The sequence below is a fragment of the Schistocerca serialis genome, chromosome 9 (assembly GCF_023864345.2).
Source record: "Schistocerca serialis cubense isolate TAMUIC-IGC-003099 chromosome 9, iqSchSeri2.2, whole genome shotgun sequence".
NCBI classification, from domain to species: domain Eukaryota; kingdom Metazoa; phylum Arthropoda; class Insecta; order Orthoptera; family Acrididae; genus Schistocerca; species Schistocerca serialis.
The window spans coordinates 388203049-388219157 of record NC_064646.1 but is presented as its reverse complement, the minus strand read 5'-3'; the positions used below and the strand labels follow the sequence as shown (position 1 = coordinate 388219157).

The following is a 16109-nucleotide window of genomic DNA, read 5'->3' as shown; positions in this document are numbered from 1 at the left end:
TCAATGGTGATTGTGCACCTGCACAGTCACAACAGATGGCTGCTGGCCATTTCTACAAGGACTACAGTGGGTCTACACCTTTGCTGACTCACCAGTACCATTATTTCTACAAGGACTGCAGTGGGTCTGCACCACTGGTGGCCCACCAATACTGTAATCTCTACCAGGACTACAGTGGGTCAGCTTTGTGATGACCTACCTACCAATACTCTTCAAAATTTCGACTGACTCTGCTGTGGGTTTGCTCTGTTGTGGACCAATACCTGTCTGCATGTCAAGAGTCAGCACTGTCTTTCCGTTGGAAGGACAACACTACTTCTTCAAGATTGCATGGAAATCCACTACTTCCGTGTGCATTTTCTTTTACTGCTCAGACTTTGAGAAAAACACTGCAATGTTACTGTGATGAATGATCAGGACTGTCTTTATGGAAGGTGAGAAAATTTTAGCTTTTGACCAACATTGTATCAATAAGTGGGTGGATTTGATATCTTTGTTATTGTAATTATGAAAAATTTTATCAAATCATTATTGGCCACTGCCCAAAACAATTTGTAAAATTTTTGTGGGGAGCATGGGGGCTATGTAAGTAGGCTGTTTATGTTTTCTTATTGGCAACGTTATGTAGCACTCTGTATGAAAATCACTGGCTGTGCTGTGTGCAGTCTGTGGCTAGTTTGCATTGTTGTCTGCCATTGTAGTGTTGCGCAGCTGGATGTGGGGAGAGAGATGGCGGAGTTTTGAAATTTGTAAGACTGGATGTCATGAACTGCTATATACATTATGACTTTTGAACACTATTGAGGTAAATACATTGTTTGTTCTCTATCAAAACCTTTCATTTGCTAACTATGCCTATTAGTAGTTAGTGCCTTCAGTAGTTTGAATCTTCTATTTAGCTGGCAGTAGTGGCGCTCGCTGTATTGCAATAGTTCGAATAACGAAGATTTTTGGTGATTTAAGTGATTTGTGAAAGGTATAGGTTAATGTCAGTCAGGGCCATTCTTTTGTAGGGATTATTGAAAGTCAGATTGCGTTGCGCTAAAAATATTGTGTGTCAGTTTAAGCACAGTCATGTATAATTGTTCAAAGGGGACGTTTCACAAGAAACGCTTCTCAGCTGAACAAATTATTTTTTGAGGTTATGTCTTAAACCTGAAACATCCAATAAAGATTCTCGTACTTGTGGTTTCCATTAAAGTTGTGATATGAGGCCATGTATACCAAGCTGTATCCCGATTATACCGCAGACTACTCCATTCTTGGACTAAACTTTTCAGTTTCTCTCAGCCCGTGCTTCGTGTCTGAGAACATTGGCCGTTTCAACCGAAGAAAACAAAACTCCACCTGAACAGGCAATGAAAGCCCAATGCCACCGACCGGCCGCGGTGTCATCCTCAGACCACAGGCGTCACTGGATGCGGATATGGAGGAGTATGTGGTTAGCACGCCGCTCTTCCTGCCGTGTGTCAGTTTACGAGACTGGAGCGGCTACTCCTCAGTCAAGTAGCTCCTCAGTTTGCCTCACAAGGGCTGAACGCATCCCGCTTGTCAACAGCACTGAACAAACCAGATGGTCACCCATCCAAATGCTAGCCCAGCCCAACAGCGCTTAATTTTGGTGATCTGACTGGGACCGGTGTTACCACTGCGGCAAGGCCGTGAAGAAAACAACTGATCTGAATTTCACCGATTGTCGCCCGAAGTCTGTACGTTCTCTGCGCAGCCCCCTTGCCAACAGCACTGAACAAACCAGATGGTCACCCATCCAAGTGCTAGCCCAGCCCAACAGCGCTTAATTTTGGTGATCTGACTGGGACCGGTGTTACCACTGCAGCAAGGCCGTGAAGAAAACAACTGATCTGAATTTCACCGATTGTCACCTGAAGTCTGTACGTTCTCTGCGCAGCCCCCTTGCCAACAGCACTGAACAAACCAGATGGTCACCCATCCAAGTGCTAGCCCAGTCCGACAGCGCTTAATTTCGGTGATCTGACTGGGACCGCTGTTACCACTGCGGCAAGGCCGTGAAGAAAACAAACTGATCTGAAGTTCACCGATTGTCGCCCAAACTCTGTACGTTCTGGTGAAGAGATCAGCTGCATTGTGACCGCGCACGTAGTGGCGTATTGATTTGAAAAGATCGACCGTCTTCTTCCGACGTCGGTTGTCGGCAGGGTCAACCGACGTCGGTGCCACTGTGACCGCAGCTAAAGCCATCGTCTTCTCACGGCCACTGCCGCTGGGCACCAGTCCGCTGGCTCTGTCGAATTCTTCGTCTCGCCCATCTGTACTGCTATGGGACTTTGTCAGCAGTGTTTGACATGGCCTGATACACTCGGAAACATTTCGTCTGGGTATCTGTGCGTTCGAAGCAAGGATATAAGAAGCAGATCAGCACGGGCAAAGATGGTATTCCTGCCAGGAGAAGTCTGCTAATATCACACGTCTGCCTTAATCTGAGGAAGACATATCTGATTATGTAAGTTTTGAGCACAGCATTGTATGGTAGTGAATCAAAGACTGTGTGGCAACCGGAAGAGAACCTAAACGTTTGAAATGTGAAGATATAGAAGGATGTTGAAGATTAGGTGCACTGCTAAGGTAGAGAATTAGGTAGTTCTCTGCAGAATCGCCGAAGAAAAGAACCCAAGAAAAAACTGACAAGAAGGGACAGAATGATAGGAAACGTGTTACGATATCAGGGAACAACTCCCGCAGTACTCGAGAGAGCTGCAGAAGGTAAAAACTAAAGAGTAATACGAAGATTGGAATACATCCGACAAATAATTGGGGACGTGGGATGCAAAAGCTACCCTGGGATGAAGTGGTTGCCATAAGAGAGGATTTAGCGGCGAGACGCATGAAGTCACTCAGAAGACTGATGAACGCAACAAAAAGGAAAAAGGTATGTGCTGCAGTGACCTATACCACTTGAGCACTTGGAACTTGTTCAAGGCATTATCACGTGTTACTGGTTATGTACTGTGACGCACACTGAACTTCTGAAACTTCGAGTTTAAATCCCTTCTACATTGTTTATCTTCTTATGGACTTAAATTTTCCTCATATAAAAGATTACGACGCTTTAAGTCGCATTAATGTTTGATGTGCAGGGTTTTGGCATGTTAGGTTTAGAGGGAATATTTCGAAACGATGATGTATAAAAATGTTTTTCATGTAGAAGTTGATACGTAACTAACAGTCTTTTGTAATAATGTGAATAACCCACCAACATTAACGAATTCTGAAAAATGAAAACTTATGTTACAACATAAATTAAAGAAGCTTTCAAGCCACATACATCCATTTATACTAAAGTTAGTTTATGAAACACCATTTTTGGAAAATAAGCTGTACACAATGTGGTGTCGGCGTATTTTCAACATTCCTAATTAAAATATCCAAATACCCATTATTATTCTAATTATTTATCTTACTTCCACATTCTAAGACAAAAAAAAAAAAAACATGCACCAGGAAGGAATTGTCCTAATGGGATGGAAACCAGTAGATGTGACGTACATGTATAGACAATCAAATGATAATTTCAGAAAAACTGGGTGATTCATTCAAGAGAAAGAGCTTCACGAATTGAGCGAGGCAATGACGCACTGGTCCACCTTTGTCCCTGATGCAAGCAGTTATCGACAGAGTTATTGGACGACCTCCTGGGGGATACCGTGCCAAATTCTGTCCTTGTTTTCTGTTATGGTTGTCCCAGAGTTCCCGATGCACATTCCATACAATGTAGTGCCCCAGTCGTACATTCACACGAATTTCTTTCTCAAACTATGGCGAATGTTTGACACTAGTGGCCTTGTTTCGGCCAGCGCCACTGCTTTTTGTGTTTGCTGAAACCAGATGGCAGTTATAAGAGTCGAGAGGCATGAAAGGGAAGCAGTGGTTGGGAAAGGAGTGAGACAGGGTTGTAGCCTCTCCCCGATGTTATTCAATCTGTATATTGAGCAAGCAGTAAAGGAAACAAAAGAAAAATTCGGAGTAAGTATTAAAATTCATGGAGAAGAAGTAAAAACTTTGAGGTTCGCCGAAGACATTGTAATTCTGTCAGAGACAGCAAAGGACTTGGAAGAGCAGTTGAACGGAATGGACAGTGTCTTGAAAGGAGGATATAAGATGAACATCAACAAAAGCAAAACGAGGATAATGGAATGTAGTCAAACTAAATCAGGTGATGCTGAGGGAATTAGATTAGGAAATGAGACACTTAAAGTAGTAAAGGAGTTTTGCTATTTAGGGAGCAAAATAACTGATGATGGTCGAAGTAGAGAGGATATAAAATGTAGACTGGCAATGGGAAGGAAAGCGTTTCTAAAGAAGAGAAATTTGTTAACATCGAGTATAGATTTAAGCGTCAGGAAGTCGTTTCTGAAAGTATTTGTATGGAGTGTAGCCATGTATGGAAGTGAAACATGGACGATAACTAGTTTGGACAGGAAGAGAATAGAAGCTTTCGAAATGTGGTGCTACAGAAGAATGCTGAAGATAGGGTGGGTAGATCACGTAACTAATGAGGAGGTATTGAATAGAATTGGGGAGAAGAGAAGTTTGTGGCACAACTTGACTAGAAGAAGGGATCGGTTGGTAGGACATGTTTTGAGGCATCAAGGGATCACAAATTTAGCATTGGAGGGCACCGTGGAGGGTAAAAATCGTAGAGGGAGACCAAGAGATGAATACACTAAGCAGATTCAGAAGGATGTAGGTTGCAGTAGGTACTGGGAGATGAAGGAGCTTGCACAGGATAGAGTAGCATGGAGAGCTGCATGAAACCAGTCTCAGGACTGAAGACCACAACAACAACAACGAGCTACTTTTTATGTCCCCTTCAACTTGTCCATTAAATGATAATTTGTTGCCAAAGCGACATGTTTCATGACTGAAGGCACCAAAAAGGCAACATTCATGAGGACCATGTCCGTCATCTTCGCTGTTGTGGAGTATACAGCCTGTAAACTGGAATGGCTGCCATTACTGGTAGTAAAACCGTTGGCAGTACGTGGTGATACACCCGCAAAACGGACACCTTCTCACTTTCATAGAGTAACGTAATTTGATGCGTGCAGCACACGTTTACCTCTCAACCACGATATTATTGCACTTGGACTCCAGTGGCCGTTATCGAAAACGCGCGGTGTCGTTACAGTAAACAAGTTTTTTTGATTGTTGTACACACTGTGGAAGTCCTGATAGCTTTACTAGCAAGTTTTCAGGTCGTTAAAGCAGTTAAGAACATTCTGATCGGCTTCAGGCGTGCACGACCCGACCGAAGAGCTCTCAATCCTAGATGCAACAATATTGTGGTCGATAATTTTAGGGAGTCGGGCTCACTTGTCAGTTTCCCGTGCGTCAGTTTGTTCGAAATGGCGAGGCAGCTGCCTGACACTGTAATTTCGGCAATCTAGCGTACATATTTCTTCTTATCGCTGCGAGCCACGCTTGAGATGGTTCACTAGATCTGAGTCATCGTATTGGACTGAAACAACAGCAACACCTGACGCCAACAGCGTAACAGCTGATACGTCACAATGCGTTACGGACTCTGACTCTCTTTCCTTGAACACGTGTTACAGAAACTACAGTGCTATAACCTACAGCCGCGAAAAGGGGCAACAAAACTTTGATTTTCAATATTCCCCAAAATTACCGAATGAATTCAAAAAGTTAAAAAGCTGTCATAATCTACTCATTAACAGGTATAATATTATATTGAAAGTTTGACATAATAACACAAATCTTACAGTTACAAGCTGTGTGTTTGTCTTGAGTCAGGGTAACTGTCGACGCGCAAATACACGGTTTTTATTCAAACAGTATTGGAGAATGAAAGCGCTCGACTTCCTACGAACTTAACACATAATTTTAAACCGTTACGAAACTTTTTTCTTTCTAACGATTCCCACAAAATGATGAAAGGAAAAAAGTTTACGACTTACTACATTTTCGTTGTTAACGCGGTAAAAGTTCAAAATCAGACATTACGTTTTAATTTATTATATATTTTCTACGGACTCCACTCCCAAAACAGTTTTTAGACAGTATCCACGTTTACCACTGAATGTACCTGCAAAATGACATCGTTTTACGGCACACGGTTACGGATATTTGACATTATAGACATTTATGTGCCTAAAAAGACTAATTTAGACTTAAAGTGGCGCGCATTAAAACTTCAGCATCAGGCATGACGTTTTAACTTATTATTTCGTTACTGGCAATTCTATTTGTAACACAATTTGTAGACAGTTTCTACATAAATCATTGATTTCACCTGCAAAAATACACTACTGGCCATTAAAATTGCTACACAACGAAGATGACGTGCTACAGACGCGAAATTTAACCGACAGGAAGAAGATGCTGTGATGTGCAAATGATTAGCTTTTCAGAGCATTCACACAAGGTTGGCGTCGGTGGCGACACCTACAAAGTGCTGACATGAGGAAAATTTCCAACCGATTTCTCACACACAAACAGTTGACCGGCGTTGCCTGGTGAAACGTTGTTGTGATGCCTCCTGTAAGGAGGAGAAATGCGTACCATCACGTTTTTGATTTTGATAAAGGTCGGATTGGAGCCTATCGCGATTGCGGTTTATCGTATCGCGACATAGGTGCTCGCGTTGGTCGAGATCCAATGACTGTTAGCAGAATATGGAATCGGTGGGTTCAGGAGGGTAATACGGAATGCCGTGCTGGGTCCCAACGGCCTCGTATCACTAGCAGTCGAGATGACAGGCATCTTATCTGCATGGCTGTAACGGATCGTGCAGCTACGTCTCGATCCGTGAGTCAACAGATGGGGACGTTTGCAAGACAACAACCTTCTGTACGAACAGTTCGACGACGTTTTGCAGCAGCATGGACTATCAGCGTGGAGACCATGGCTGCGGTTACCCTTGTCGCTGCATCACAGACAGGAGCGCCTGCGATGATGTACTCAACGACGAACCTGGTTGCACGAATGGCACAACGTCATTCTTTCGCATGAATCGAGGTTCTGTTTACAGCATCATGATGGTCGCATCCGTGTTTGGCGACATCGCGGTGAACGCACATTGGAAGCGTGTATTCGTCATCGCCATACTGGAGTATCACCTGGCGTAATGGTATGGGGTGCCATTGGTTACACGTCTCGGTCGCCTCTTGTTCGCATTGACGGCACTTTGAACAGTGGACGTTACATATCAGGTGTGTTACGACCCGTGGCTCTACCCTTCATTCGATCCCTGCGAAACCCTACATTTCAGCAGGATAATGCACGACCGCATGTTGCAGGTCCTGTACGGACCTCTCTGGATACAGAAAATGTTCGACTGCTGCCCTGGCCAGTACATTCTCCAGATCTCTCACCAACTGAAAGCGCCTGGTCAATGGTGGCCAAGCAACTGGCTCGTCACAACACGCCAGTCACTACTCTTGATGAACTGTGGTATCGTGTTGAAGCTGCTCCAAGCTCTGTTTGACTCAATGCCCAGGTGTATCAAGGCTGTTATTACAGCCAGAGGTGGTTGTTCTGGGTACTGATTTCTCAGAATCTATGCACCCAAATTGGGTGAAAATGTAATCACATGTCAGTTCTAGTATAATATATTTGTCCAATGAATACCCGTTTATATCTGCATTTCTTCTTGGTGTAGCAATTTTAATGGCCAGTAGTATATGTATTATGACTTTTGAACACTATTAACGTAAATACATTGTTGGTTCTCTATCAAAATCTTTCATTTGCTAACTATGCCTATCAGTAGTTAGTGTCTTCAGTAGTTGGAATCTTTTATTTAGCTGGCAGTATTGGCGCTCGCTGTATTGCAGTAGTTCAAGTAACGAAGATTTTTGTGAGATAAGTGATTCATGTAGGGTGTAGGTTATTTTTAGTCAGGGCTGTTCTTTTGTAAGGATTATTAAAAGTTAGATTGCGTTGCGCTAAAATACTGTGTATCAGTTTAGAGTTTAGAAATGATCAGAAAAAGTAAAGAGAAAACTGTCTGAGAACGTTCAGTTTTACTCAGCTGTTTCTGTATCAAATAACGTAGAAGTTTACCAGCACAGTCTTTCTTTACATTCAAAGGGGAAGTTTCGAGTGTTACGGATATGATAAATGCGTAGGGTGGCAATCATTGTGATAGAAACGTTTTTCGTTGCGGCGAGATCTTTTCACGTAATTACAGTCACCAGCGTTCTACTCCGAAAGCCAAAACATAGGGAGAAATGATCATAGTGATAAAATAAAAGAAATCAGAACTCGCACAAGAAGATTTTGATGTTAATTTTACTCAGGAGCTATTCGAGACTGGAATGGTTGAGAATGAAGTGCGTATTAATCATATACAGAGTGGGGACAAATAAAAGTGGCCTGGATGAGTGGATACGACTGGACGTGAATGTACGCATATAACCACACCCTGTGGAGTGCACACCACGTGGACGCCCTCCACGTGATGCGCACCGGTTCAGAGCTTAGAGCAGGCTGTGTCAGTGTGAGTGGAGCAGTGCAAAGGGAATGATGGTGCTCACAGTGGAGCAGCGGTGTTTGTTGTGAACAGTTACATGACAAGAAAGTCGTGGCAACGGTGTGGCCAGCTCTTTGCTCAGAAGTTTAATGGTGTCAAAGTGCCAGAAAATAGTGCCATGCAATGCTCAGTCCAAAAGTGACACCAGAGAGGAGCTGTTTTGAACATGCCAAAAAACATTTCGAAATATACCCAGACACCAGAAAATCTGGTTGCAGTTAACCAGAAAATGCTTCAGAGTCCTACCAAACCAACCCGACACCTGTCGCAAGACACCGGCAAATCCCGTCGATCATGTGGATGAATACTCCACCTGGACCTTCACATGGATCCCTACTGGGTGTCTGTTGCTCATGCATTAAAACTATCAGATGCTTCTCAGCGCCTCCACCGTTGTGAGTGGCTGTTCATTGATATAACATTGAATGTCTTGGACATGGATCTGTTCTTCATGTCCGGTGAAGCCTGGTTTCACCTGTGTGGTTAGGTCAACTCACAGAATCACAGGTTCTGAGCAGCGGAGAACTTCCACAAAACACCATTGGATGCTCAGAAAGTTGGGGCTTGATGTGCAGTGTCTGCAGGCCGCGTTATTCGTTCCACCTTCTTTCATCAGACGTTGACTTCGGCACATTACATTGCCAACATTTTGGAACCCTTTGTGGTGGCATTAACGGAGAAGGAAAAGACTAACAGTTACTTCCAACAGCATGGAGCAACTGCCCATACAGCTGGCTCAAACTTGGAGCACATATACACAGTCTTCACGCCTGACAGAGTTGTTAGCAGCCATAGCTGGCCTCCCAAATCGCCAGATTTGTCAGCGTGCCATTACTCTGTGTGGGGAGCCCTCAAGTATAAGGTGTATTGCAACAACCCTGACTTCAAGAACTGCAGCAGAACATTTCGGATGACACTGCAGCAATTCCAGCAGTCCAACTTCGATCTGCCTTCAGCAACTTGCTGACTAGGGCCAAAAGTGCCAAGAGATGAATGACGGTCACTTTCAGTATGTGCTATAGTCAGGTTAGTACTGCATTTCCTTTCCCCTGCTGTGTTACTGTGTACCTTGGAACTCTGTACTCCGGGCCACTTGTGTTTGCCCTACCCTACATACGGGACGATCGAAAAGTTTCCGTTGGAAGGTCGCACAGTCCATTATCGGTATGCCAGTCAGGCAAAATTGCCGTGAGCATTGAGACAATCATCCCACCGATGTACCAGGTTGAAGATATCCGTTTGGTACAACACTGTGTCTTGCTGCGTGAAGAAGTCTGCAACTGCCTGCTGCACATCATCGTCCGACAAGAATCGTCGACCCTTACATCTCTTTTTTAAGGGACCAAAGGCGTGATAATCGCACGAGGAGAGATCAAGCCTATAGGGCGGGTGCTCAAATCTCTCCCACTTGAGTCGGCTGTGAGCACTGATGTACGGAACATTAAGACATTTGCGATATGGACGTGCGTTATCATGAAGAAGCATCCTGTCCCATACACATTCTTCATTCTCCGGTGGATGACTACCGGTGCTTGACCTTCAGCAGCCAAGAATAACAGAACGTTGGTCAATTTTAGACGGATTTAGTTATAACGTCGCCATAGTTCACGTTTCCACATTTACCAGGTACACGGCAGAAAGACATGAATGCTACACTAATCCCTTACATGTCGATGCTCATACAGGACGATTTCTTCCACCGTGTACAAACTCAAGGGCTGATCAATTAGAGGATACGGAACAGAAAAGGTCTCGTGCCCGGAACTGCATGGTCTCCATGCTAGTGACCATTTATCCTATCATATATTGTTACAGAGACTGCGGTCTAATACGCGCTGTACCACGCAGCCACAGTTACAGTATATGTTGAAAATGGCTTCCATGTGCCTCAACGCATGCATGTACACACTGTAGCATGTTCTGTCTCACATGTTCACATCGGCCAGGCTGCAACCGAACAGTGCCGAAGACAGCACGAATACGCTGCTCCAGTGTCTCCACATCTGGAATGGACTATCCATACACGATACTTTTGAGATGGCCCCATAGCCAGAAAGCGAACGGGTTGAGACCGGTGAATGAACAGACCATGCAACTGGATTCCTTCGTCCGGTCCAAACAGGGAAGACACGACTGAGATGCGTCTGAATGTTAACAGTGAAGTGGGCTGGAGAACCAGCATGTAGCAGCCACATAACCCTCCGAATCATCAATGGCACTTCTTCCAGCAGGGGACGCAAAGTCACCCGCAAGAAACGCCTATAGTTCCGGTCTGTTAGGCGACGTGGAAGGAAGACTAGTCCCAAAATACGGTCGCCAATTATCCCAGCCCACACATTCCAGCTACACCGATGCTGATGTTTCGCTGTCACCATACAATGGAGGTTCTGCATACTATCCCACAAATCGTTGAAGATACCACTCCAAGTAAAGCTGACCTCATCTGTGAATAGGATAGATGACACAAGTCCTGGATGCGTGGTTGCCTGACGAAGACCCTGTGACAAAACTACACCCGACGTGGAGAGTTTGTCGCTAGTAAGCCTTGCACACTCTGTAAGTGATAAGGGTAGTAACGTCTGTCATGGAGAATGTTCCACATGGTTGTCTTGCTTACTCTGTACTGACAGACCAACTACATGGTACTGACACGGCGGTCGTCTTCCACAGTGTTCATCATATTTTCCTCCAAGTCTGGTGTCCTAACATTTCGGGTGCGTACTTCATGATTTCCTGCTTCCTGAAACGACCCTGTCTCAGGCGAAAGGCGAAACCCTGTTCCCGGGTTCGATTCCCGGCGGGGTCAGGGATTTTCTCTGCCTCGTGATGGCTGGGTGTTGTGTGATGTCCTTAGGTTAGTTACGTTTAAGTAGTTCTAAGTTCTAGGGGACTGATGACCATAGATGTTAAGTCCCATAGTGCTCAGAGCCATTTGAACCATTGAAACCCTGTTGCGAACATTGAATGCTGTGGGGGGAAGGGGGGGTAGGTCTCCTGATACAACCTTGCTGCCCGGCGCCCGTTGCCATTTGACTTTCTGTAAGTAAACACCAGATCGGCAAGCTCTCGATTCGAATAGGGAGCGATTGTGTACAGCGTCGTATCACATCCACTACAAGGTGAGCCAGCAAGCGATGTGAAACGGACACAACGTTACCAATTACTAAGACAGGAGAGGGCGCTAGGGCGTGACGTATGAGGAACAGTACCACCTTCTAGGAGGAAACGACGCATACTATGTAAGTAGGCTGTTTATGTGTTTGTGTGTTGGCAGCGCCATGTAGCGCTCTTCATTAACAACTCTGACAGCGCAGTGCGCACTCTGTAAGACACTTTGTGGCTGGTCGGATTAACAGTTGGAGGTGAACAGCCAGCAGTGATGGAAGTTAGGAGTGAGGTTAGAGGTTTGAAGTGTTAGCGCGAGCGGATGATCTGAACGTGTGTCCGTCATGGAAATGTAATTTGTCGATGATTATACAATTTTTGGAACTGGATGTCATGCACGATTATACAGGGTGATTCAAAAAGAATACCACAACTTTAGGAATTTTAAACTCGGCAACGACAAAAGGCAGAGCTAAGCACTATCTGTCGGCGAATTAAGGGAGCTATAAAGTTTCATTTAGTTGTACATTTGTTCGCTTGATGTGCTGTTGACTAGGCGTCAGCGTCAGTTGATGCTAAGATGGCGACCGCTCAACAGAAAGCTTTTTGTGTTATTGAGTACGGCAGAAGTGAATCGACGACAGTTGTTCAGCGTGCATTTCGAACGAAGTATGGTGTTAAACCTCCTGATAGGTGGTGTATTAAACGTTGGTATAAACAGTTTACAGAGAATGGGTGTTTGTGCAAAGGGAAAAGTTCTGGACGGCCAAGAACGAGTGATGAAAATGTAGCACGCATCCAGCAAGCATTTGTTCGCAGCCCAGGAAAATCGACTCGCAGAGCTAGCACAGAGCTGCAAATTCCACAATCAACTGTATGGAGAGTCCTACGAGAAAGGTTAGTTATGAAACCTTATCGTCTGAAATTGGTTCAAGCACTGTCTGCAGCTGATAACAGCCCGTGACAGAGCACTTCATCACTGGCCTCCAAGAAGCCCTGATCTTACCCCCTGCGATTTTTTCTTATGGGGGTATGTTAAGGATATGGTGTTTCTGCCACCTCTCCCAGCCACCATTGATGATTTGAAATGAGAAATAACAGCAGCTATCCAAACTGTTACGCCTGATATGCTACAGAGAGTGTGGAACGAGTTGGAGTATCGGGTTGATATTGCTCGAGTGTCTGGAGGGGGCCATATTGAACATCTCTGAACTTGTTTTTGAGTGAAAAAAAACCTTTTTAAATACTCTTTGTAATGATGTATAACAGAAGGTTATATTATGATTCTTTCATTAAATACACATTTTTAAAGTTGTGGTATTCTTTTTGAATCACCCTGTATAATTTTTGAACTGGCTGTCACAAGGTAAATGCATTGTTTGCTCTGCAATAAAATCTTTCCTTTGCTAACCACATGCCTATTAGTAGTTAAAGCCTTAGTAGTTAGAGTCTTTCATTTAGCTGGCAGTATTGACGCTTGCGGCATTGCTGTAGTTCGTGTAATGAAGATTTTTGTGAGGTAAGTGACTTATGATACGTTAGGATTTCTTCTATTTCAGGGCCATTCTTCTGTATTAATTATTTGAAGTCAGGTTATCAATTTTAAAGCAGTCAAATCGCGTTATCCTTGAATATTGTGAGTAATTAATGAATAGGAAAAGTTTGAGTTCTGTTTGTCAGGGAAAATTCTGTAGGTCAGAAATGAAACGATAAAGACAAGCAAAGAGAGAGTACATTCAGTTTCACTCAGCAGCTTAAGCAGGTTCACTTGCATTCAGTTTCACTCAGCAGCTTAAGAACATTGAGTAAGCATTCAGCAGTTGAAGTAAAAATCTTTAAATTAAGAAGTTTCAACTATAACCGTGACTGCGAGGTACAGCGCGTATTAGACCGCAGTCTCCTTAACAAAGTGTGATTGAATAAATGGCTTCTAGCATGGAAACCACGCATGTCCTTATATAAGTTCATTAGACCTTTTTTGCTCCATATCCTCTCGTCGATCAACCCCTGGAGTTTGTACACGGTGGAAAAAATCACCTTGTATACCCGCATCGGAGTCGCGCTCCATACACGCTGCAGCATTGTCCCAAATTGTAACTTTTTTTTATCGCCGCTTATAGATGTAGATGTACACTCGTAGATGTTGTTGAGGTTGAATACATCCGAGAGCCAAGGACTGAATTTTAGAAATATGTTCGGCATGGACGGTTACGAATTTAATCATTTCGCTATCGCGATTATTATTTTCAATGTGATAACTCACCATAATGTGGGCCAATACATATTCTTTACTGTCAAAAGAACACCGACCTCTTTTTCAACCATATTCGTATACATCAAGTTCCCGATCACCAAGTTGAGGATTATCCGATTTGAAGATGGCTGTGCATCATTGGGCGATTTTTTTAATGAGCTGTTCTTAGAAAGGACAAAGCATTTCGTCATCCTGCGAAATATGTACTTGTTTCCAAAGTACCTTCTTCTTTGCGTTACGTCACTCGTACAGCCGATGGGCCAATTTGTGATCGCGGGGGCGATGAAATACGGATCTCATGAGATAGCTTGCCCAAGAAGATGCAGACATCTGCAGTTTCTGGAAACCTATGAATGTGCTCGATGCAGTTCATAGTATTTGCAAAGCTTTGTACGACGTGAAGACACCACCATTATCTTACTCGTGAAAGAAACTTGCAACGTCCTCAACTACTAATGGCTTTGAAGGTAATAGTGGTGAGGAATGTGATATTGCCACTCGTCTGACCGATATTGTGAAACAAATTTCAGGCTGTGAACACGTGTGTGATGAATCATCCGCGAGTGGTTAGAAAGCGATGCCAATAAACCGGTGTTTGTGGAGTGAAGTGACGCGAATATAGTGGACAAAGTGTGGTCGGTGGAGGAAGTGAGCGAAGATGAGATGACCTAGGAAACCGATGTCACCCGCGCCGAGGCACTGAAATACGTTGATGACACAGGACACAATTCGTTTGATTACATCGATTTCTTGACTTTCCGGAAAATGGTAAGCGTCGCCAGGAGAAAATATGAATGAAAAACACGAACACAAAAATTTTACGATTATTTTCCGAAAGAGAATTGAAAAGAAGTGATATGAAATACACTGTTGAAAGTGTATTCTGTAAATATGTTCTCACTTATCGGTGACCATAGTTAAACTAATGAAGTGGGCTTCAAAGTATGACATGTATCCGTAAAAACATTTTGGACGACGTGTGTTTTTGGAGAATTCGTGCAGTGTGAGGTACGCTATATTTCAATTCATCTGTATAAGAAGAAAACATTATCTCGTCGTTTGTATCAAAAGATGACGTCACATTTCTTATAATAACCATATCGAACTAAATCTATATATTGCGCAATTTTACCATAACCCGTGCACTAGGTATTCATATTTCGAAATCGTGTTTTTGAGATAACCTATAACACATAGTCTTTTCTAAAATACTAAAGAATGTCAACCCAAGCAAACAGAAAATAATTTCTAAGTTTGTATGTGATAGACTGAAGTAGTCTTACAACCTACGCCATAAATTATTTTGAACTTTAGCCGACAAAATCGCTGATAAAAAATTTGAATCAATCTCTACGTGGTAAGCGGAATGAATTACAACACTAACTTTAACATCTCTAAAGGCTATTTAGCAAAGTACTTTTGGCGTATGCGTTGTGTTATTCGATGAACATGATTTTGTGGGCTTTGTAATTCGTTTTCTATCTATGAAACAATTCAGTTTTTTTCCTCTCAGGTTGGCAGCTTCACAGAACACACAAAACTGACGTCAACCGAACGTGTGCTCACCGATAGGCTGAACCACTCCTAGAGACTCGGCTGCGCAGTACAGCTGCGCAGTATCAGCGAGAAAAACAAAATCGTATCGCAATAAATTAGTGCTAAATAATAAAGGGAAGAACCTTTTTGCTAGCACAGTAGAGATTTCTCCCTCAGTCAACAACGTTGGTTACATGTTTTAAATAATCACCAACACTCTTTGTACGTATCAAGAAAGGACGACTGGTGCTATATTTGGAAGAGTTGTGCGACGCACCACGCGAATGAGGAAAGGATAGCGATGTAGAGCAGACGTAGCCACTCATGGGGCAACGAATTAGCTTTCATGAGTAGCGACATCCGTGATTTGCAACAGCAAAGATGTTATACAACAGAAGCTATAGGCTGGACTCACCTCATGGTTGGAGTTGTTCGGTTACCTGGAGCAGACTGTGGCCAGCTGCCCCCGATATCTGCTTATCTACAGCTCACGCCCAGATAACGACGTTGCGGCTGTCGCCTGTTTAACGTCGCCGCTGGCTATTCTTCCGTGAATCACACAAATCTGCGTATTCTGTATTAACCTGTAATAATCTGTATTTTGGAATTTTTCCGATAAGCTCTCGCTGCCGACAGCGTTGCCTTTCGTATAGGTTCCTGTATCTACACTCCATAACTACC

The 16109-nt window shown here is 43.6% G+C and overlaps 1 protein-coding gene across 1 annotated transcript in view; it reads right to left on the bottom strand.

The window, feature by feature from the left end:
* The window catches only part of LOC126419633 (slit homolog 2 protein-like), a 118253-nt gene extending 102405 nt beyond the window's left edge, over positions 1–15848 (bottom strand). The window contains exon 1 of the mRNA XM_050086822.1: positions 15844–15848. Coding sequence (XP_049942779.1) covers positions 15844–15848 — 5 coding nt within the window. The remainder of the gene's footprint in view (positions 1–15843) is intronic.
* Between the last annotated feature and the right edge of the window lie 261 nt (positions 15849–16109).